Below are 23,327 nucleotides of genomic sequence, written 5' to 3' on the forward strand. Positions count from 1 at the left end.
CGGAAGTGATCCCTGAGCACAGAACCAGGAGTAAGTTCTTACCACCACCAAGTGCGTCCTAAAACCAAACCAATAAAACAATCCAAATGCAATGAAAACACAGAGAAAGTTGGGGAAATTAAGCTGATGCCAAATGGGAACCTAAACTTCCAAAGAGGAAAAGAAGAAAATTGTGGGGAAGAAATCCAGACATAAGAAAGAGTCCACTGAAATACCAGAATACCAAGAAATGGACTTTATTGAAGAGCTATTAATCAGCTTAATGCATGAGCCTGGGAAAGAGACCGAAGGAGTTAAAACTAATCGGACCGTAATGGAAATCATCAGCTTTCATTTAAAATGCACACACACTGATGAGGAGAGAGGAGAGGACAGGATATTGCAGAGACAACACGCGTCATGTAGCTCGAGAAGGGGTGGGAGGGGGACAGCTGTCCATACGAAGCTGCCTCCGCATTGAGTGGAAGTCTGTAGCTGAGGTCAATGTCCACTCCTCTCCCTGTGAGTCTCCCTTTGGGCCCATGTCCAGGGTCCTTCCCACCGGCAGGGCACAGCTCTGCCACTGATGGCATCTGATTGCTTCGCTGCTCACTGAGAGAGCCGGTTTTGAGAGTTTCTGGACTTGAAAATACAATATTTCTCTTTTTATCAATTTGTGTACTACTCACCTTGGTACTCCACATACCTTTTCCATCTACGACTGTGGAGATGATGGAAAACTGCAGTTTTGTATTTCCCGTGATTAAAATGATAGAAGTTGAACTTAGAATTGTCACACTTCACAGTGTCCAAGTCATCAGAGGGGAGAAGTACAACAGGGGAAGGAATAGACTTCCTCTCTGCTCTAGCCACGAGAAGTCGTCAGTTAATATTCTTGGTGAGCCATAAAAGAAACCCTGAGAAGCCACATTAAAGGTATCAAACCATGAGCAAGTTACTTAACCTCTGTCTGAGTTTCAGTTTTTTCTTCTGTTTCTCCATGTCCACCTCATAGAATTGTCATTGGTCAAAAGATTGAATAAATACATCTTGAACTTAGAATATTATCTGATGTGAGGTCTACATAAGTATAAATATTAACTGTAATCTTTTTTTTTCATTAGTAGGATATATATGTATTTGACTTCATTAACCTAGCCTCAGAGCAAACATAGTGATAAATATATAATGACTTTATGTCTTGGATTCTGCCCTCCATGTAATTTTTACACTAAGCTTGAAGGCAAGATTTTTATTTTATCCCTCAAAGGTTCTGGTGTTGGACTAGTAATCAAAGCACTGGACATATCATCAAGAAAAGAGAACCAATGGAATCGTATACCTATGGAGACCCTAGACTGACTTAGGTTCTACGTGGAGGTATATTCTGGAACAAGTAGGACAACGTGGTTGTGTTTCTGCTGAGCTAAGGGTCTGGATAGGACCCTGGGACTTCCAAGGTAGAGACAGGAGCTCCTGTCATAAGCCACATGCCCTGTAACCCCTGACCCCCGTGACTAGGTTTCTCCAGCGGGAAGGCGATATCTAGAGAGAACCTTAAGTCGCGGCCCTAACCCATCTTCATCCTGCCAGGAAACCTGCGGGAGTGGGGACAGTTTCTCTCGAAGTTGGCAGAATCCAAATGACCTTCTGTCAGAATATTCTATAGACCAAGATAACAAGGCTTGTTCTGTACACGTTGGGGAAGCCTGTCCCTCAGTCCGAAGCCATTTATTTAATATTTGCATTTAGGGCTCGCTATTGCATGAATTCCTGGAGTTAGGAGAAATGGCTGATTTATCATCATCAACAACAACAAAAAGATGATCTTTATCTTCGTCTGCCTTGTTTATATTTTGACCTTCTATAGTTCACTCAATAAGTGTTTGTAGATCTGAATTAATGTAAAAGCTCACCTTTTCTTATCTGTGTAGGCCCATGGGTCGCTAATAGTCTATTAAGTTAGTAACAGAATTTTATTCCTGAGTAGTCCCTCAAAAGAATAATATCTTTAATGTTTGCTTAACCCATGTAATTAAATTATGTTAGGACTTCGTGCTAGGAAGTGCCAGTTTATGTGACCCCTAGATAAATGCTGTCTGACATATGATAAAACACCCTAGCAAAGAGATTAAATGCAAACATTCCAAGTCTTACCTTTATCTTTATTTTTCTGCCAGGGGAGGAGAGGGTTGAACCTTCCTTTTCAACACAGAGAACTTAAAGACAATGTTCTTTGTTATGACACTTTGTATCATATTTATTCTGACCGCTAGTCGCTGACATTGACTGCTGTGTCCCCGTGAGAACCTGACCAAGGGGGCCACCTTGAACAGCTCGTCTCCATGGTGCCCCACCCGGTCTGGCACGGGACGGGTTTGATTCTGATTGACCCTAAGTGAGCCTGACGGGTTTGAAAGTCTCAGTCCATGCTGGACCAAGACCGTTTCTTCAGGCTGCTTGGGAAGCGGAACCAACTCACCGATCCTTCACATGAACCGAGCAAAATTGAAATTGGGCTGCGGAGGTTCACTCTGAGATCCAGGGACACAGAGGTCTCCCCCTCTTGACCGCCTTGCCATCAGGTTCTGCCTTGACTGGCCCTTTGTGTTGTTAGAGCTTGGGTCCTGGTTGCCTCTGGAGAGGGGTGTGAGCTGCTTACCCTCTGGGCGGGGCCCTGGGGGGTAGAATCTTGCCCCGGAACAGTTTTCCCCAACAGGCCTAGACATGTTGAGCACCGGCTCCGGGCAGACGAGGAGCGAAGGATGACGGGTGAGTGGAGAAACCGCTCCGGGGGACAGCTGGTGGCCGCTCACTTTACTGCCAAGTACACACACATTTCACAGGGGTCTTGGCTGAAGAGCACGGTCTAGTCACATACAGTTTAGCATTGTGACCTATCACCTTTCCAACTCCACTTTGCCCCGCCCAGTCCCAACGAGGGCTGGATGCTGCAGTTAGGAGTGACTCTGAGGGGAGGTGAGACTCGAGGCCGGATGCCTGGTGCTTGTAAACCTCGCCCAGACGCTCCCTACTGGGTGCTGTGCAGGGATGGGTCTTATCCGCTCTGGCGCCTGCTGGCGGGTTCCACAGAACCTGGCTGGGGGTTGACCAGTGGGTCCCTCCCCAGTCACTGACCCCAAGCTCCATGTTGGGACCCTTGACTTGGTGGATTCACTCCGTTCCAAAGCTGTTGTCTATCATTTGTGTGACTTGAACAAGTTGTTGAAACGTCCTTAGTCTCCATTGATTCCTGATTAAATTGGGCACAGTGATGCCAGAGCAGCCACACTTAGCAGGGCTGCGGTGAGGATTCAGGAGAACTTCGTGCATTCCTGGCCCAGTCCGAACTGTGAAAGATGATCTTGGAATTTATTGGCCGCTTATGAGATGGAAGGGGACATTTGAAATATTGGGACACGGGCCCATATGTGTCGACTCAGTCCTAATTCTAGATGTGTTGCTTCTAAACGATATGCAAGCATGATGCATTTTCCTTTAGTCATGCATGACTCTGTGAAGAATGATTTTTGACATCTCTTTTAACTCATTGTTATTTGAACTAATTGTTAGAAGAAGAAATCTTTTTTTTTTTTTTTTGGTTTTTGGGTCACACCTGGCGATGCACAGGGGTTACTCCTGGCTCTGCACTCAGGAATTACTCCTGGCGGTGCTCAGGGGACCATATGGGATGCTGGGATTTGAACCCGGGTCGGCCGCATGCAAGGCAAATGCCCTACCCACTGTGCTATCACTCCAGCCCCCTAATTGTTATAAGAAAGACTGGAGAGGAAGACAAGGCCAGAGAGATAGTACAGGGCGTGAGAGGCTGGCCTCGCCTGCGGCCAGCTGATCCCCAGCATGACAGACGGTGCTCTGAGCACAGAGCCAGGAGTCAGCCCTGAGCACAAAATGACAAAATAACTCCAAAATACGAGGTGAGAATCCATTAAGCCACCAGGGAATCGAGTAGCCCAGCCATCGCTCTTGGGCCCACGGTGGTGTCCACAAGAGGGAGAGGATGGTGTCCCCAAGCACAGCAGGCTGGGGGCTCTGGGGACAAGCCGTGGGCGTGAGGCAGCACCCGTGTGTGACCCTCACTCTGGGAACTTTGTCGTGGGCCCTCTGCTCCCAGGGGCAACCCGTGACTTCTCACCCATGGGGGGGAGGGGGGGCAGGGGCGGGGTGTGGGGGGCGGGGTGCTCAGCCTCCTTGGCCTTTGCAGCCATGGTAATGTCCAGCGGGGCCCACTCAGCGGCTCAGGCTCGAGGTCGCCTCTGCCATGGAAAGCGTCCACCTTGACCAGGCGACCCAGCGTCTCCCCAACCCCGGAGCACCTCGCGGCGACTTGGTGGCAGAAACGGGCTGCGAGAGAGGAAGTGGGGGGTCTCCTTCAACATGCTGACCGCCCCAGTGTGGCCAGGGCTTTGAGGACTGACCAGTGGGCACAGGGCCCGCCCCTCCCCGGGGAGGCTGAACACCCTAAGCCAAGTGGGGGCAGGGGGACGGCACTTGCTTGCACTGTGCTGACCCTGTTCAAGCCCTGAGCGCCACAGATAGACCCCGAGCCCCACTGCGTGGTCCGGAGCACAGAGGCAGGCCGGTCCCCCCAGCTCAGCGGGCCTGAGCCAGCACCCCAGCCCTCCACGGCAGGGGCACACAGCCCCTCCGAGGCGCCTAGAGTGTGTCGGGCAACACTTTCACCTCGAGACCCACGTTGGCGACGTGCTGCCCCTCATGATGCTTTCCTTCCCCGGTGGTGCGTGGATTCTGTTTTTCCCGTGGGAGGGGCGGGAGGGCTTCCAGCCTGTCCCGGGGATCCTCCGAGAGGCTGGGGACCCGAGGAGCGAGGGTGGCCAGCAGGTGGCCCACTCTGAATGTGCTTGGGAAGGACCCCGGCACCGTCCCCACCTCCCCACGGCCTTTGTTTTCCGTCCCTGCTTCTTTGAGCCCTTTCTATGAAGTCTGAGTCATTTACAGGGCGGAAGAAAGGGGCCAGAAAGGAAGAAAGGAAGAAAGCAAAAGCAAGAGAGCGAGGAAGCCAGCCAGCGCGGCCCCCGCGGCCGGGGAAACAGGCCCCTGCTCCCCTGGGCGCCGACTTCAGCCCAGTCCCGGCCCTTTCTCCACACAACTGCTGACGCTTTGTTCCCCTGTCCTTGGCAGGGACTGAAAGAACTGAACCCTTAGTACTGGGGCCTCCTGTGCCACTTAAGAAAGAATAAGCCATTGTCTCCATTAAGCCCCCCTTGTTTTAGCAAATCGAATCCAGATACTGGAGAAAGGCGGGTTGGAATGGGGGGGGGCGGGGGGAGGGGATGCTTTGGAAAATTCCCTAGAGAAGCGGCTTTGTTTCTCCCAGTTTATTACCCCTCGCTGTGAAGATCCGTATTCAAATGGGCTGGGGGTGTGAATGGTTGCGCGCACATTCTCATGCACCCGGGAAGGCCATGATTATGGCTAATTACAATGAAGAATGGAGCCCGGACAAGAGTGCTCAATCAGATTGCTGTTCGTGCATGAAGGAACTGAGGCCAGCCAGTGGAGGTGTGATGTGGGTAATTACAATGTGGCTATTTGAAAAATGCTTAGGAAATCTGTTCAAGACAAAATAAGGTCTAATTAATCACTTTAGGCTCTGAATTCTCCAGATGATCTTTTTACTGTGTGTGCGTGTATGTGTGTGTGTGTGTGTGTGTGTGTGTGTGTGTGTGTGTGTGTGTCTGAATTTTTAGGGCTCCTTTAATAAGCTGGATCTCATGCACAAAATATGTTCTGGTTGCCCACACTTCCATTTGTTGGAGAATTGCAACTGTGTCGCTGGCACGGTGGTTTCCTTCCTGGATCACATGTAAAACCTGCTTTACATGCGAGTGGAGAGTCATCAGTTTTTGTAACGAATGTCTTTATTGTTATAGTCCAATAGGAGCATGCATTATGAAAAGTGAGTTGGAAGCATTAACTGTGGAGTCCGTGCATTGTTAGCAGCACGGTGTGTGCTAACTCTGGACCATTCCGTGTGTGTGTGTGTGTGTGTGTGTGTGTGTGTGTGTGTGTGTGCCGGAGTGATTTCTCCCTGGGTAGCCATATTCTTTCTTGAATCCTCAGGTCACCACAGGCTATGTCTAGGACTATGATGCAGGAAACTGTACCCACCCACCCACATAAATTTTTTTCAGCGCAAATCATTAAAGTTGTCTCTTTTTCAGTTTGCCACTTGGTACCTCCCCACCCCCGACCCCCATCTTAAAGTAGGTTGAATAAAATTGAGTTGCTGCAAGAAATGTGTAGGGATAGAAAAAAGGGAAACTCCATCCCATGGAAGGCTTGTAGCAAGCCCTCCGAGCTTCCTTTCAGGGTCTCTGAGAGCGAATGCTGCTGAAATAGTTGTTTCATTCTTTTTTGCCTTGTTAGTTTTCTGTGTACAGACAAAAGGAGCCCTCTCTTAACTAAAGCAACAGAAATTCAGCTCCGTGGTGAAAACGTCCCCTCAGGACCTTCACTGCAGTTTCCTGGGCTGGGGATGGGGGAGTGTGAGCGGAGGAGGGGGGGCACTGGGGAAATCCAGCTCTCTCCTATCTCAACTCACTCAAGTCCGGTCAGCTATAAAGAGAAGCTAATCCTAAAGTTATCATTTCCTTGGGAGGATAACTGGGAAAAGAATCTCGTGAAGGAAAGAAATAATTCTACACACATATCTCTGTAAATCTTCACTTCATTTCTCTAAAAGCCAGCAATTTATAATGGGAAGGTCTCTTAGAATTTTTTGTCAAGTGACTTTTCTATATGATGAAGATAGTTACAGGAACAAGCAGTGCAGTGGGATGGGGGAAGGAATTGTTTTATGAGGAGCTTAATAGTCCCAATCTACCTGGTGACCAAGTCATCATAAGAGATAGTTTCCCATTTAGCGACTGAGAACCCTTGATATGTAAGGTACAAGAATTAAAATGCTCACGGTTATTATTTTATTTGCAGAAATGTAGACTTTTAAAGCATTTGACAGTATTTAATATTTATTTTAATAATTTTTGATTTAATATTGAGTGGGTTATCTCCTATTCCTGATTGATCGGTCCATATATTGTTGCCAGGATTTTCATTTTCATCAAGACATAAATTTGAAATGCCCGAATGTACATCTTCGAAGAGCAAGTCAAGATTCTACTCTGTAAGCAGAACGTGGAGAGCTGGGGGCTGGGAGGTGCTGCCTTTGAAGAATTAACATTTTAAAGACTCGGGAGGTGATGTAAAAAGAAATGGATGAATCTGAATCCTTGCTCGAGGAGCTGGGTAAATCTGCACTCTCTCAGATTAAAGCCGAATTTGTTACTTTCCTTCCTGCTCTGAGCACTCGATACAGATGCAAATCAGACAAGCCCCGCCCCCCCAGAGTTGGCTGCCAGTGTGTTTCTGGGAGGGAGCAGGGGCCCCAGGAGAAAACCCCTTCTCTGAAGGGCCACGGGATGCTTCTGTTTGCAAGAAGAATATTTATGGCCTTCGCAGGTGACAGCAACTAACATTTAAAATATAACTTCATAGGCCTCGAAAAGCATTTTGTGAATTGAATCAATCCAAAGTGTCGAATTTGAGAGGGTTAATAGAATTTCTGGGAAACTGTTTAATAAAATTAATGTGGTTTTGCTTCCATAGCCTACTTTGTATTCCCAGGTTTCACTTGGAGGTGAGTCTCAGAAAAAGTTAATAAAGATTGTTTTAAGCTCGCCAGCTTTCTAAGAACGTGATCACAATGACAGGCAACCCAAATATTTGATATCTGGGAGTTAAGATCTATTCAGATGACAGTGGGAGGGAGGGAGAAAGGAGGGGGGAGAGAGGGGGGGGGAGGGAGAGAGGGAAAGAGAGAAGAGAGAGGGAGGGGAGGGAGGGAGAAAGGAGGGGGGAGGGAGGGGGAGGGAGAGAGGGAGAGAGAAGGAAAGAGAGAGGGAGAGAGAAAGAGAGAGAGGGAAAGAGAGAGGAGAGGGAGGGACAGAGAGAGTAAGAGAGAGAGAGAATGAATCACACACATCTGGGGCTCCCTCGCTGTGTGTCTGTAATGGCACGCATGAGAGAGATCATCTCTTTTCCTTTCCCTCTGACTGACCTCCCTCAGCACAGTCTCCTCTAGTTCCATCCATGTTGCTGCAAATCGCATGCTTGTGTTCTTTCTTAGAGCTGCATAGTATTCCATTGTGTATATATACCCCAGCTTCTTGACCAATTTAGCCCTAGTTGGGCATTGGGTTGCTTCCCTACCTTGGCTATTGTACTAAGTGCAGTGATGAAGATATGTGTGCAGAGATTGTTATCAAATTAGGGGCTGTAGAGATAGCCCAGTGGGTAGGGCTCTTGCCTTGCAAGAGGCTGACCTGGGTTTGAAAGCTGGCATCCCTCGTAGACCCCTGTGCCCACTTGGAGTGACCCCAAGCACAGAGCCAAGAGAAAGCCCTGAGCACACACCAGAAGACAAGACCCCCAAACAACAAACAGCCCCTCCAAAAAGTCAAAGTAATGGCAAACTCCCACCTCCATCACACCACGACTTGCAGAGTACGGACAGAAAGTCATGAGAGCGGTGCAGTGCTTCCAGCGCCCCTACTGAGTCTTAATGTACGCCTGTTCCAGGGGCCAGGGGCTAGGACAAGAGTCAAGGTGCTTGCCTTGCCGGAAGGTGACCTGGATTGTGCATATGACCCCCTGAGAACCATCAGAGGGGACCCTGGAGGATGGAGCCCTGAGCATGACCAGGAGTGGCCTCCAAACCCAAAAGGAAACACAACAGAGGAAGAAAGAGTCTGCCCCTTACAATGGTGAAATCACGCCACCATCTCTGTTGGAGAACTTCGAGTCTTCCCTGGTTCCTGTTATGTCATGCTCACAGCTAGACTCTGCTCAGCTGAAAAGCCGCTTGGGCATCTGCCAGAGACTGTTGCCATCGTCTTTGTCCCAGGTCAAAGGGCAGGAGGCTGGGGGGAGGCTGGCCACTGGGGCTGGGGCGGGTCTGAGTGGACCCCAGGTGAGGACCCCAGGACAGAGCTGGGCAAGGACAGGCCATGCGGCTGGCCCTGGGCTGCCGGCTCCCTCCTTCCTGCCTCTGCAGCCTGCTTGGGGTCTGGGCCTCCTGTGTCCTCGCATGGGGGGGAGTCAGGAGAGGGGGGCCAGCTGCTCCCAACTGTCCCATTCATGAGCCCTTTGCCCCTCAGGTGACACCTAGCTCCCATCACCTCACAAAGATAGGGACTCTGTAGCACCTTATTTATCCTCTGATAGTGGGGGGGGGACGCGGGGGTATGGCACTTGCTTTGCTCGTAGCCCACCAGGGTTTGTTCCCGGCATGCCTGAGTCTGTCGCCCCTGAGCATCGCTGGGTGTGACCCCAAAAGACACTAAAGGAGGGGGTGGCCATGCTCCTGGCTTTCTCTCTAGAGACTCGACTTGTGTCCTTTGCAGTCGGGCAGAGCAGGAGCAGAAGGAACCAAGCCCCGGCCAGGGAGGGCCCTTGAACAATAAACCCAAGTTTATTTACTTATTTGGGTTTTTGACCCACCCCCACCAGTGCTCGGGGGCTGTCCCTGGCTCTGTGCTCAGGAGTGACTTTTGGCAGTGCTCAGGGGACCATGAGTGGTATGGTACGGGGGCAGGGAGGGGGTGGTGTGCAAAACAGCGTCAGCAAAGCCTTAACCCGGCCGTGGCTCTGTGGGCCGACCAAGCATGAGCTTGGAAGCACCATTCAGTGAGCGGAGGCAGCGCATTTGCGCATCTCTGTGGCGTGTGAGCCTTGCAGAGGCGTCTGGTTGTGTTGTGTGTAGTTCTTCCCTTGGGAAGAAAGCTCAGCCCAGAGAGATGCTTAAGTTGCCTGGGGACACTCAGGGGATGAACCGAGGGACGGGACCGGGATCAGTCTGGGAACAGTCTGGGATCAATCTGGGATCTGTCTGGGATCTGTCTGGGGTCTGTCTGGGATCTGTCTGGAATCTGTCTGAGATCTGTCTGGGATCTGTCTGAGATCTGTCTGGGATCTATCTGGGATCTGTCTGGGATCTGTCTGGGGTCTGTCTGGGATCTGTCTGAGATCTGTCTGGGATCTGTCTGAGATCTGTCTGGGGTCTGTCTGGGATCTGTCTGAGATCTGTCTGGGATCTGTCTGGGGTCTGTCTGGGGTCTGTCTGGGATCTGTCTGGGGTCTGTCTGGGATCTGTCTAAGAGCCGAATTGACTACTCATGCTTTTGCTCCGTCCTGCTGATGGTTCCGTTTCAAGGACGTGCCTTTCTCCATTTGCCTTTGCTGGGCCTGATCCTCAGGCCAGGCCTTCCGTCACTTTGTCACCTCTTCTTCCCTCTTTTATTTCCCTGACTTTGGTCCACCCCCAGACGTGCTTAGGGGCTACTCAGCGTCTTCCTGTGGAGCTCTCTCCCTGTGGTGCGGGGATTGAATCCAGGCTCTAATCCCCGCACAGCACCGCCCCACGCCCTGGCCAAGACCAGCCTTTATCCCTTTGATGTTCCCCTCTTAGTCCCTGCAGGACCACGGACTCCTCTCCATCTCCCGCAGACACAGAAACTCACCCTTGAGAGCTCCCCCTGACATTGGTGTTTGTCTAAACCTCGTCTTCACGTATCTTTCCTAGTCTTGCTTGCCCCCTCTTCTAAATTGTGTGTTCTGTTTCCCGAAGACGTGTCACTGAGTCCTGTGCACACACTCCGTGAACAAAAAATACTTCATTTAAGCATTTCTGGCTATCGGACCATCAAATATCCATATTCTGCTGCTTGATTTTCATAACAAAATCACAATTTAACATGAAAGATGCTATTTATTTATTTATTTGTTTGTTTGTTTACTTATTTTTATTTGGGAGTCCCACCTGGCTGAGCTCAGGGGTCACTCCTGGTTGTGGGTGGGGGACCTCCTATGCAGTGCCCACGATCAAACATCAGCTGCATGCAGGGAAGCGCCCTACCCACTGTGCTATCTTTCTGGCCTAGAGATGCTATTTTAAAAGACAATAATTAATTAAAGCAACAGAATAGCTAAAAACCAACCACCCCATCAATATTTGTTCTTTTCATGGCTATTTCTTAATGATTTCTTGAGGCACTCAGACATGGCCGCCACATCTGTTAGACCCATTGGTTTAAGCACATATAAGTTGCAGGAGAGACAGTGAGGCAGAGATGCATTCTTTTTGCCTTTTTGTTTATCCCTCTTTCTTCATAAGTAAGAGGACTTAAAAAAATCTTGGCAGACTTCCTGCAGTCCTTGTTCTGCTTTATGGTTTAAATCAATTCTTATCTCCCTCTATTTGTTTTTATTTATTTTTAAACCTTTCCAGTACCGGGATTTACAACACTATTAATTATATTCTCCGAGCATAAATCGTTCCAGCCCTACACCCATCACCAGTCTCTACCGTTAAGAAAATTCAGATTTCATCTCAGTACTTAGGGGAGTTGGACTGGAGCACAGCAGGCAGGGCGTTTGCCTTGTATGCAGCCGACCCGGGTTCGATTCCTCCATCCCTCCCAGAGAGCCCAGCAAGCTGCTGAGAGTATCCTGCTTGCATGACAGAGCCTTGCGTGGCGTTCCTGTGGAAGCTGGGGTTCCTCTCGGGGAGCTCCCTCCACAGGACGGTGCGGTGGCGTTTGGGTTCCCAGCGTGCTCAGGGACTTTCTAACCAAGGAGTGAGGTAGTGATGCACCTTGACCTGGCCATCCAGTGCCAGGGTCCTCCCTGTGCAGACCCCGGAGAGAACCTTTCTGGTTGCTCATTGTTGGCCAAGCGTTTCTCCACCCCTGTCACGTGCTCTTGGACAGAATCCAGCCTCAAGACAGCCGGACATTGGTCAAATTCTGGCTCTGGACTGTGGCCCTTAATAATAATCAATGAAATTATTTATTTAAGACTCGAAGTGGCCGCAGTTAGAGTCCTACTGCACATATAAATTTGCGGGGTGACTAGCCAACCTACCTGCGCTCTCACGAAAATAAGTTTTATTAAGGTACACACATATATTAAGAAAATGACATATTTCTTCTGAGTATGTTTTGGTCTTTCAACTACTGATTTAGAATATGATTATAGGGATAGCTTCTTAATATAGTTTATATTTATGCTTCTCTTAGTAAATTAATTTGACTGTTTCACATTGAACTACTTTTTAGGTAGTTATCAATTTTCAACTATACTGATTCATTTTAATCTCTCTGAAGGAGATTTTTTTTTAAGCTTAGACTGTAGCTATCCAGATTTGTAAATCTGCTAAATCCTGTTACATAATCCTGAAAATGTTTAAGTACATCACATGTAATTTAAATTCTTTAAAAGTTTATTTTCCTCTTCTTGAAGACCCAGAACTCTTTAAATTTATTTGACGAAAGACCTATCTTCTCTAGAATAAATTTAACCTGCCTCATGCAATTAGTATTCAAAAAGACTCAAATTAACTGGAACATAGCTAAATAGAACCTTTAATTAACTAGACTTTTCCCCCTTTTCTTTGCTCTATTTTTAAAGAGCGAGCACTTTAAATCACTAGAAAATAAACAAAACAAGGAGAAGGTTTATTTTAAAAATCAACCCACAAGTGTGGCATCCGGGTCAGTAACTGCTCACCGAGGTCTGAGGCCATGAGGCTATAAAGGGATGATGCATGAAAATGATGAACCAGCTACGCGTGTTCTCTGGATCACGAACAACACATCAGTCAGGCTTGATATACTGTTGCTCGCCAAGGCAGAAAAGTGAGCTAATAGATTGGAGGATATTTTCGACAATGGAAGATCAACTCTGGATCCGTGTCCCAGTTATCACCCTGGGAACCAATTAAATGGGCCCAAGTCATTGTCACCCGGGCGTCCCGAATAATCGCGTGGATCAACCATTGGAGGGGTGATCGGTGAAGGATGCGTGTGGGGAAACTGCTCAGGTAATGCGGTGGGGAGAGGAGCTGCCCGCCAGGAGAAGAGCGGTGACACGTCCCCTGTGGCCGGGGGCGGGGGTGGGGCAGGAGTCCTGCCCTCGCCTCATCACCCCTCCCTTTTCCAGAGATTTCTTGTGAAGAATTGCCCAGAAGTTTCTGCGACCAGCTCCGCTCTACCCCAGGACTCTGACCTCCGGAATTCAGAAGGAATGAACCTGCAGGCCGGAGGACTGGGTGGGCAGGGGGCGCCCTGGAGGCCCACCCACTGGCCGGCCTGTTGGCTCCCAGCCTTCCGTCTCTGGCTCTGGGCGTAGTGCTGGGCCAGGCCTCGAGGGTTCCCTCAGGACACAGAGCCGGAAGCTCTAAGCCAGAGGCTGACCGTCCTCCGAGTCACCTGCTCTCTCACCTCCCCGCTTGCCCAGAGCATCTGTGGGGTCCTCAGGGATGCTGTTGCAAGAAGGCTGTCACGGGACGGGCCAGACCTGGGCGAGGAGACCGTGCCCGCAACCTTCTGTCCCGGAGGCAGGGGCCAGCCAGACCCAGGGAACATGGCGTGGCCGGCGCCTCAGCGGCTGGACGGCGGGAGGAGCACACATCAGGGAGAACCCGCATCCCCTCACAGCCCGGGGGGTCCCTCTGTCTCGGGGTCCAGGGATGGTCACCGGGCGTACGACTTCATGTGTGGATTTTACAGGGAGGGACACTGTCCATGCACCGTGAGGGCCTCTGCCAGTGGCTCTGCGGGAAACCCCCACGCGCACCTGAACTGTATCATCTCAGGGGTCGAGCTTCCTGCCCCCCAGCTCCCTGTGGAGTGGGGGACCCTCCTCTCACCCGCGTCAGAGCAGAGCTGTGTGCTGTGGGCTGCTCTCCCCACGCTGTGCTTCTGTCGGGCTCCTCCCTTTGTGCTCCCACTCAGGGCTCTTCTTAGTCCTTGTCACTGCTGCGGCTCCTAGGGCCCCAGGTCTCTGGGGCACACGTGTTTGTTGGGGCGGTGGCAGCGGCTGGAAGGTAGCCAGGACCCGGAGCTGTTTCAGGATCTCTCTGCATGATGCAGATCAAGTCCCCTCTGTCTCTGGCTCCTTCCAACAAGTCACAAAGGGCCACATTTGCATAATCAAGGTGTCATGGGGGCTGGTTTTCCCAACAAAGGGAAGGACTTAGTCTAAATCTATACCCTGAACCCATAGCTGGGAAAAGAAGACAAGAAAGAAGAAAGAAAGAAAGAAAGAAAGAAAGAAAGAAAGAAAGAAAGAAAGAAAGAAAGAAAGAAAGAAAGAAAGAAAGAAAGAAAGAAAGAAAGAAAGAAGGAAAGAAGGAAGGAAGGAAGAAAGGAAAGGAAAGGAAGGAAGGAAAGGAAAGGAAAGGAAGGAAGGAAGGAAGGAAGGAAGGAAGGAAGGAAGGAAGGAAGGAAGGAAGGAAGGAAGGAAGGAAGGAAGAAAAGAGAAAGAAAGAAAGAAAGAAAGAAAGAAAGAAAGAAAGAAAGAAAGAAAGAAAGAAAGAAAGAAAGAAAGAAAGAAAGAAAGAAAGAAAGAAAGAAAGAAAGAAAGAAAGAAAGAAAGAAAGAAAGAAAGAAAGAAAGAAAGAAAGAAAGAAAGAAAGAAAGAAAGAAAGAAAGAAAGAAAGAAAGAAAGAAAGAAAGAAAGAAAGAAAGAAGCAGCTCTTGCGCTGGAACTAGATGGCAAACCTCATTCCTGCTCTGTTTTGTTTTGGTTTGGGGGCCACACCCAGCGATGCTCAGGGATTACTCCTGGCTCTGCACTCAGGAATCACTCCTGCTGGCGCTCAGGGGTGCCGGGGATTGAACCCAGGTCAGCTGCAGGCAATGCCGTTGCCCTTCCCGCTGGACTCTCTCTCCAGCCCATCCCTGCTCTTTGACAGAGATCCAGGGGTCCTCTAGCCTCGGTGGGGTCAGCCTGCTGGACCGTGCTGTCCCCTTCCCGGGCGCTGATGCCTCACGGGCCTTTCTGGAGTGCCAGGAGAGAAAGGCCAAGAGGAGGAGCCGGGAGGGAAACCCCACTCATGGCTGTGGACACACTTTGTTCTCTGTAAGAGGAACAACTGAGGCCGTTTCTGGGCCCGGGTGATTCAGTCCCTCCGACTCACCCTCTGAGTCTTCGAGCCTTTTCGGAGTAAGCCGGGCGGCCCAGTGGAATGCTGCGTTGGCGCAAGGCATGCGCTATTATTTGGGACTAATAAATACGAGCAAAAAGAGATGTCGGGCCTGTGATACATTATTAGTTTTGGGTTTACTAATCCTTATTTTATGAAATTTAATTTTTGTGACATTTGCTTTACCACTCAGCCTCTTGTTGGAGACAAAGAGTGCTTTCGCGCTGGGGGGAGGCAGGTCGTTGAGGACTACATGCAGGCTCTCCTGGGCTGCGGCAGAGGCGACGGCTTCCACAGGGGTCAGGGCGGGCGGGGGCCTGTGTGTGCGCCCGGGGAAGTGACTACCTGGTGGGTTTTCTAGGGAGATCCTGCCATGTCACAGATTTAGTTTTAATACAGTCTCAAAGTTGGGAAGCCCAGAGACAAGATGCCGATTCTAGAACAGTATTATCAGGAAGCAGAACTAAGGGGCGAGGTTGGACAAAGAATAGCCGCCATCTGGGGCACTTTAATACCAGTCTGAGACTAAACAGCGTCACTTGCAAGTCATTGAAAGTACACCTAAAATATATATACGATGACTCGTCTTGGCAGGAGATAGGACTTTTGGTGTGATTAGTTAGTGTTCTCTACTTTTGCTTGGTTGTTATATTAAGACACAGAGTCAAATGGCTTTATAAAAATAAGGCCACTGTGGATGGGGTCAGTGAGCTACAGGAAGGTGTCTTCAGAGAATACCTCCCTATAGGAAGGAGGTGGGGAGAGTGTTGTCGCTCTCTGGGGTCCAGGTCCAGGAGAGGGACTGACGACAGGCAGGGCCGATGTGCCGCTAGACTGGACATTCCCTTTCCTGGGAAGATGGGAGATGCTGAGCTCCAGGCTGGTCCTGCTCGGGTCACTGTTGGAGTGAGTGCCCGTGACCAGTCCACAGGGGAAACTCGATGGGATATTCATGGACCCTGGACGGAGGGTCGCATGGCGTTGCTTTCCGCACTCTGGCAGTAGGAATTAACTACACCTTCCTAGACCCCGCCCTCCGCTCACCAACCAGCATGCAATGTCCCGGCTCCGACGGTGTTGGTGACAAGGGTTGCCTTCGTACCTGGAGACGATGGTATGAAACAGTCTAGTCTAGTCAGCAGCCACGTGCACCTGGCAGAGGTCAGAATAGCTCATCGCTGGAGACTTTCGGGAGTTGTCTGGGCACAGGACCATGGGTGGAGCCTCTCAGGAGAGCTTGTGCCACCCCCCCATATCTTCAGTACCCTCAAAGGCTCTGAAGCACAAGTGCAACATTTTGGTGCAGCCCACCCAGAAAGAACGATGAGTGGAAAGCCATTCCGAGTCCTGCTGACTGTCCTCAAAGCCCGGTGTGTCACTCAGACTTGCAGGGGCCCACACCTTCCTGCCAGGCTGCCGCTGAGGCCATGGCAGAGGTGGGCAGGGACTCTGGACCATGGTTAGGCCTGACGGCTGCGCGCTCCCTCTGTGCTCCTCGTTCAAATGATCATTCCTTCCAATATACTTATCCTCGCTAGAAACTTCCAGAACATCTCATGAGGGAATGCCAATGGCCCCCTGTGCTCTCAGTTGCCTCCTATTAGCAAAATTGATGCCAAAGATTCACATCAGCCCAATATCAGGGTTGGGCTGTTTCATACTTGTTCTCTGTCCGAGACGAGGGGCCAGAGCAGGAGAGAGGAAGAGCTGGTGTCGGGGTGGCCTGGCTCCAGGGAACACAGGGGGCATCGCCCCGGGCTCCACTTGGCTCCCCGCACCCCCGCCGCTCGGTCCCCGCCCGGGAGGATTTTTCTCAGGAAGATAAACCTTCCTCTCGGGCTCCCGCTGCCCGGGGCCGCCTCCATCTCGCTTCCTGTGGCTTGGACGCTCCGAATCTTCCCCCTGAGCTGTCACTTAGGGTTGGGGTCTCGACCCTCTCGCCCCGCCTCCATGCTCTGTGCCCGCCCCCCCCCCCACGCGGGCTCTGTGCCCCAGTGACAGTGGCCAGAGCCTTCGGTGAGGAGGGGACCCTCATCAGCCAACCCAGGGACTCTCGTGTGGGAGGAGGAGCTGCGTGTGGCTGGGGCCGGGGGCTCATTTCTCTCCTGAGTCTCTAACTAGGGATCCCGCCCCCACGCCCCCGGCCCCTGCCCAAGGCAGGAACAGCCTTTCCATTTCATCCTGCGCTATGTGCCGGGCTCCCACCAGCCCCTGACACTGAAGGGGTGAGGCTGGCCGGGACTGTGTGCCCGACACCCTGCCTCTGGGCCGTGCCCAGGCTCTTTCTAAGCTCCCGCTGGCCTCTAGGGCCGGTCCTGGCTTCCCTGCGGCCTTGCCGGGGCCCATCCTCCTGCCAGTGACCCGGGCCTCCCCCTGAAGCCTGGCTCCCCTGGGGTCAGTGCAATGAGCTGTGCACTGGGCTCTCCGTGGCTCCCGGCCGTGGAGACAAAGCCTCGGGCACGACCTCGGAATCAGCAGTCAGCTTGGATGTGGTGTTGCGGGAGGGTGACGGCTGTTATTGTTGTTGTTGTTGTTGACACCTGAAGAGCTCCGGTGCTCAAAGTTTCCAACGTTCTTTCCTCTAAAATTTCCTCTATCGTGAAAGACTGGGATTGGAGTGATAGCACAGCGGGTAGGGCATTTGTCTTGCTTGCGGCTGACCCAGGTTCAATTCCTCCGTCCCTCTCAGAGAGCCCAGCAAGCTACCGAGAGTATCCGCCTGCGTGGCAGAGCCTGGCAAGCTACCTGTAGCGTATTCGATATGCCAAAAACAGTAACAACAAGTCTCACAAAGGAGACGTTACTGGTGCCCGCTCGAGCAAATCAATGAACAATGGGATGACAGTGACAGTGACAGGGTCCCTTCAAATTCCTCCCTGTTTGGGGGCTGGAGCAATAGCACAGCAGGTACATTTGCCTTGCCCACGGCCGGCTGGGGTTGGATTCCCAGCATCCCATATGGTCCCCCGAACACCACCAGGAGTAATTCCTGAGTGCACAAGCCAGGAGTGACCCCTGTGCATCGCAGGGTGTGACCCAAAGACCAATAAATAAATAAATAAATAAATAAATCTTGAAAGACAGAAAGTAAAGACAGAAGAAGAGTCATCAGTCTTGGGGTTGGAGCAACAGTGCAGTGGGGAGGGCATTTGCCGTGCACGTGGCCGACCCAGGTTCGATTCCCAGTGTCCCATACGGTTCCCTGAGCACTGCCAGGGTTAATTCCTGAGTGCAGAGCCAGGAGTTCCTGAGCATTGCTGGGTGTGACCCAAAAAGCAAAAAAAAAAAAAAAAAAAAAAAAAAGATTAGTTCTTGCAATTCTTTATGCTCCTTATTTTATGCTTAAGTAGCCCTGAGCAGTTGTCTACTGAAGGCGGGTGGGGGAGGCTTTCCCTACAGTACAGTCTGCTAGCAGTTCAATCCTGCAAGAAATTTGTTGTTCATTCCTGGAGCTGGGCTTGGAAACACTCTCTCACCAGTCGGTGTTGCCCCGTGCAGTGGTGCGTGGGAATATTCGCCCGGAGAGTCCCCGAGTGGCCGTGGTCTCAGCCCTGCCCCTCGCATCCGCTTCCTGCACTGGAGGCTCTGTCTCATGCTGCTGGCGGGCCCCATGGTGGAGGCCAGTGTCTCGGGCTCCAGCCCTGGGGGCCGCAGGAAGGGGGTCGTGAGTGGGAAGGACCCCTGGAGGCGCCCTCTTCCCTCCATGCCCTGTCTGCAGAAAGGCTCCAAGGACGCTGGGTGTGGTGCCTTTCTGGGTGCATCCAGAAATAGCCCCTTGCCTTCATGTCTAGTGCGAAGGATTCGGTATGGCATAAAGTATTCTTTTCTGTAAAGTGATGAAGATTGGTTTCCTTTTACTTTACAGAATTATAGTTAATAACGAACAATTTTCTATCCCTAAACGATGAGCTAGAAGCAGTCACCATGGTAACTAAGTTGAGTGCTTTAAATTATTACTTATAATGTTATTTTTAAATTTTTACCTAAGGTGGGAGATAGGTTGATTTGACTATTTAAATATTAAATTTAGGATATATTTTAAGTCATAAATACTATGAATAAAAGTATAACATTTGTGGCTTACAATTCAGAGGCATTTTCATATGGGGAAAATTATTAATATAAAGTTGAGATATTTAAGCCAGTCATTGTGGGTAAGGTGCAGTGTCACAATTCAAATTTTTATAATAAAGTGAATAATTAATATGATGATGTTGAAATAAGTGATATTAAGTCATAGCTACAGTAGCATTAAAAAGTCATGGTGCGATCAATGAGAAGAAAGTTATATTTTGACCAAATTGTTAATGTCTTATCTCTAAGTAAAATTGTACCAATTTGACTTTCTTATTGACTATTTTAAAAATAACAAAACTGTTTTAACTAATAAAAGTTTAATATTGAATGTCTAGTGTTTCAAAAATATTTAATTGACATGCTTTTTGGTGCTCTTTAAAGAGAAAGAGAAAGAAACCACTCACCATCCATCCATCCATCCATCCACCATCCATCCATCCATCCACCCATCTCCATCTATCCATCCATCCATCCATCCATCCATCCATCCATTTATTTCTGTGTGTCTATCTTCTATATGTTGATGTTAGTATGTATCTGTCTGCCTATTTGAGAAATTAGTTGTACATACAGTTAGTTATGCACTAAAATTGTTTAACATTAGGAAAATTTGGAAGTTTCCCGACATATGATTTTGGAGGTGAACACATGTGGGATGAATTAAAAAGTGGATCCTCTGACTTCACATGGTATGTTGTTTTTTAGATGGACTTTACCAGGACTCAGAGTTTTCTCAGGCAGATCTCTCTGCATCAACTCCCCATTCTTTTTTTTTTTTTTTTTTTCCCGCCCTCGCCCCAACTCCCCATTCTTTTACGTCTGGCAGCATGAATGATATCAGGGCAAGTTTAACTAAAGATGCCTTGCTTTTCTTAGTTTGTGTTTCAGAAATATTATTGCTATTATAGAATTTTTTGTGTTTAATATTAAAATTTTAGTACTACTTAAATTTTTATTCACTGAATATTACTTTAATGTGATATGAATTGCATACAATGGAATTTCAGATGGTTCAAAAGCAACCAAAATGCCTTCCTTTATCTTATAAAAATAAAGCCTCTTAGTTTACAAATGTTCCTTATAAATTAAACTCTAATGCAACTCTCTAACAGTTCACAGAAAAGCAATATTAAACTTTATACAGAGTAGCCCATAAAATAGATACTTTATTGCCAACTATGTCAGGAGAGACATAACTTGTTTCTTGATGTTTTGTTTTGTTTGGGGGCCACAGCGGGTGCTACCAGGGGCCTCTTCTTGGCTCTGCACTCAGGGGTCACTCCTGGTGGGCCGGGCTCAGGGGAGCACAGGGGGTACCGGGGCTGAAGTTGTCTTAGTCACATGCAAGGCTCGAACCAAGCCCACTGTGTTATCATTGGAGCCCGACATGACCTATTTCTTCCTTTCTTTTTTTTCCATTTTGGGTCACACCCAATGATGCTCAGGGGTTCCTCCTGGCTCTGTACTCAGGAATTACTCCTGGCAGTGCTCAGGGGACCCTATGGGATGCCAGGGATCGAACCCGGGTCGGCCACGTGCAAGGCAAATGCCCTCCCCACTGTGCTATTGCTCCAGCCGGACAATACCTATTTCTAATATTAATTAACAGCCTCTCGTGCTCTGAGAGGTTGAAAAAGAGTGATAAAAGTTTCCTTTTACCTAGTGGGCGAAAAGTAACATTAGCACTGAGTGGTCCAGGGCTTGGTGGTCTTCGCTGGTATCCAGCCTGACCGGGGCCATTTCACTGTGCCACGTTCGCAGTAGATGGCTGTTCCCCACCTGCAGTCCTCCTGAGACAGAGCCGGGCGAGGCCTGTCACCTGTGCCTTTGTGCGTTTGTCCTACGCGGGTCCTCCTGAGCTCCTGCTGGTCCCTTCGGGGAGGGCAGGGAGCAAGGACGGGGGGTGCTGTGGCTATCCCTGGCCGGGGGCCAGGCCAGGCGAGCAGCCAGCGCCTCTGCTGGGGCCAGTGAGAGGGCTGGAGGGCTGGGATGGACCGCCCGGGGTCTGCAGAGACCCACAGAAGCGCCCCGAGCCCGCGTGAGTGCCCTAGAAACTTGCACAGAACACAGAACCCCCAGCCTGCTGCTGGACATGGAGGCAAAGCTCGGCCAGGCCCGGACTGGGCAGCCAGACGCAGGCCCTGTGCGGGGAGCACTGTGGGGGGCTGCCCCGCTCCTTCCGGGGGGTGGGGGTGCAGGGAGGCTGTGTGGGGGAGGACAAGAAAGCCCAGCAAGGGGTCCCCTGAAGGGCGGCTGTGCACCTTCCGATGTGGAAACAAATCCTCAGTGGCAGGAGGGAAAGGCAGAACTTTTTTTAAATTTTAATTTTTTAGTTTTATAAAGTTGTTCACAGTTGTTATAAAGTGCATTCAGTATTCCAGCACCTTCCACCACCACCACGCCTTCCCACCACCATTTCCAATTCCCCAACCACCACCCCACCTGTCCCGGTAGCAGGCCCTAAATAATTTATTTTGTAATATTTTTTAATATTTTGTGATAATTTATTTTGTCATAATTTATTTTGTAATTTATTTTGTAATTGCTTGTTATGATTAATTCATTCATTCATTACAAATGATCAGAAAGTTTCCAGAGAAGAGCGTGTGTGCTGTATCCCCCGCACTGCTGAGGATACAGGAGATCACTGGCAGTCGTACAGGCTGAGGGCCGGACTTCTTCCTCCCACCTGATCACTGTCACCGATTTGGTTTCGTCGTCCCCTTACCAGATGCAGCCCCCAGGGTGGACAGTGGGGTTTTAGCTCGGCTCCGCACCCCCCAGGCCAAAGGCAAAGCCGTGTAACTGGTGGGGCCTTCGTGGGTGACGTGGCTGAGCCCTGCTCGGGGTGACGGTTGCTCAGAGGGTTCCCTCGGGCCTTTGTTCCACACCGGACTCGCCAGCACTTTCTGTCATTCCAGGAGGGGCAAAGGACACGAAGGTGCCGGGGCGGGGCAGGCAGAGGACGAGCCGTGCCCTTGCAGCATCCGTGAGTCCGCGCGGCGTCTGTGTGTCTGTGGACGGAAACGGGGAGTGGAGGGGCGTGACTCCCGGTTCCCTGGAGCCAGGATCCTGAAACCAGAGCACTGTGACAAGGATAAATGAAAATGCGCGTTCTCTCTCGAGGAGAAACGCCCCCCCCCCTCGTTCCTATCAACTGTCACGCCTCGTGCTTGTAATGGAACTGTGACTTGAGCGGTGAGTGGCACGGGCGCCTTCTCCCAGGGCGTCCTGCTGCCCTCCGCGCTCCAGCCTTCGGACACCAGGTCACGGCCGGCCTGGTGCTGGCTGAGTCCCTCAGGCTGCGGGCCCTCAGGCTGTCTCCCTGCACGGTGCAGGCACTCCCGTCCCGGAGCTTACAGGGCGGGGCCGACAGAGGAAGGCCGAGTCTCACCATCACCCCTGCGGGGGGCTAAAGTCCTGCAGGGGACCTAGAGGTGGCTGTGTGTGTAGAACATGGGCAAGGCCTGGGGTCATTCCCAGCAGAGACAAATCCAAACAGGCTGCGGAGAAAGTGGTCTCTGCGGAAGGGTGGGCAGGGCGGGGGCACGCCTGCCCCTGAGTTTCTCGGGCCGAAGCCTGTTCCCCACCCAGCTGCGGCCCTGGAGCAGTGCGCTGGTGGGGGGAGCGCCCCGCTCCGCCCTAGGCCCACCATCTCGTTAGCCGGCCACTAACCAAACCAGCCAATTTTACTTGGAAGGACGATTTCTCCTCATGATAAAGAAGTGTTTTCTGATCATGTAGAAACTGGCACCTAACACTTTCCCTGTCAACGTAAATGTTTCCCTCGTTCCTTTACAACCCAGACTCCCTGTGTTGTCCACGTATTTGCTTTGCTTTTGCAGTGTTGCCCAGATGGAAGATTGATTTCATATTTCTTGGTTTAAATGATATCTTTGGTTTGATTGATTCCTTTATATGTTGCAATCTTGGAACAACTATGGTGTGTTTCATCTTTATGCAGCAAGAGTAAACATCAAATGGTTGCGAATGCCTCAAATGAATTTTTTAAAAGTGTGTGTGTGTGCATGTGTGTGTGTGTGCATGTGTGTGTGCGTGTGTGTGTGTGTGTGTGTGTGTGTGTGTAAACATACACAGAGAGGGGATAGAGGGACGGACAGCATATTGTGAATCCAACAGTATAAAATTCATCAATAGGTGAAATGATATAAGCTTTTTGTTCTACTTTCATAACTACTTCTTTTTCGAGTTTTGTGTTTTGGCCACACCTGGCAGTGCTCAG

At 50.2% G+C, this 23,327-nt stretch overlaps 1 protein-coding gene across 3 annotated transcripts in view; it reads left to right on the forward strand.

Moving 5' to 3' along the window:
• PACRG (parkin coregulated) overlaps positions 1-23,327 on the forward strand; it is a 366,509-nt gene that overhangs the window by 99,022 nt on the left and 244,160 nt on the right. The window contains exons 1-2 of one of the 3 annotated variants that reach the window (XM_055135351.1): positions 5,408-5,534; positions 7,071-7,147. The exons of the other annotated variants lie outside the window; for them this stretch is intronic. Coding sequence (XP_054991326.1) covers positions 5,453-5,534; positions 7,071-7,147 — 159 coding nt within the window. The 5' untranslated portion in view covers positions 5,408-5,452. Of the gene's footprint in view, positions 1-5,407; positions 5,535-7,070; positions 7,148-23,327 lie in introns of those variants that run through there. 3 annotated transcript variants of the gene reach the window in all.

This window comes from Sorex araneus, chromosome 4, assembly GCF_027595985.1.
Source record: "Sorex araneus isolate mSorAra2 chromosome 4, mSorAra2.pri, whole genome shotgun sequence".
In the NCBI taxonomy this organism is placed as follows: Eukaryota; Metazoa; Chordata; class Mammalia; order Eulipotyphla; family Soricidae; genus Sorex; species Sorex araneus.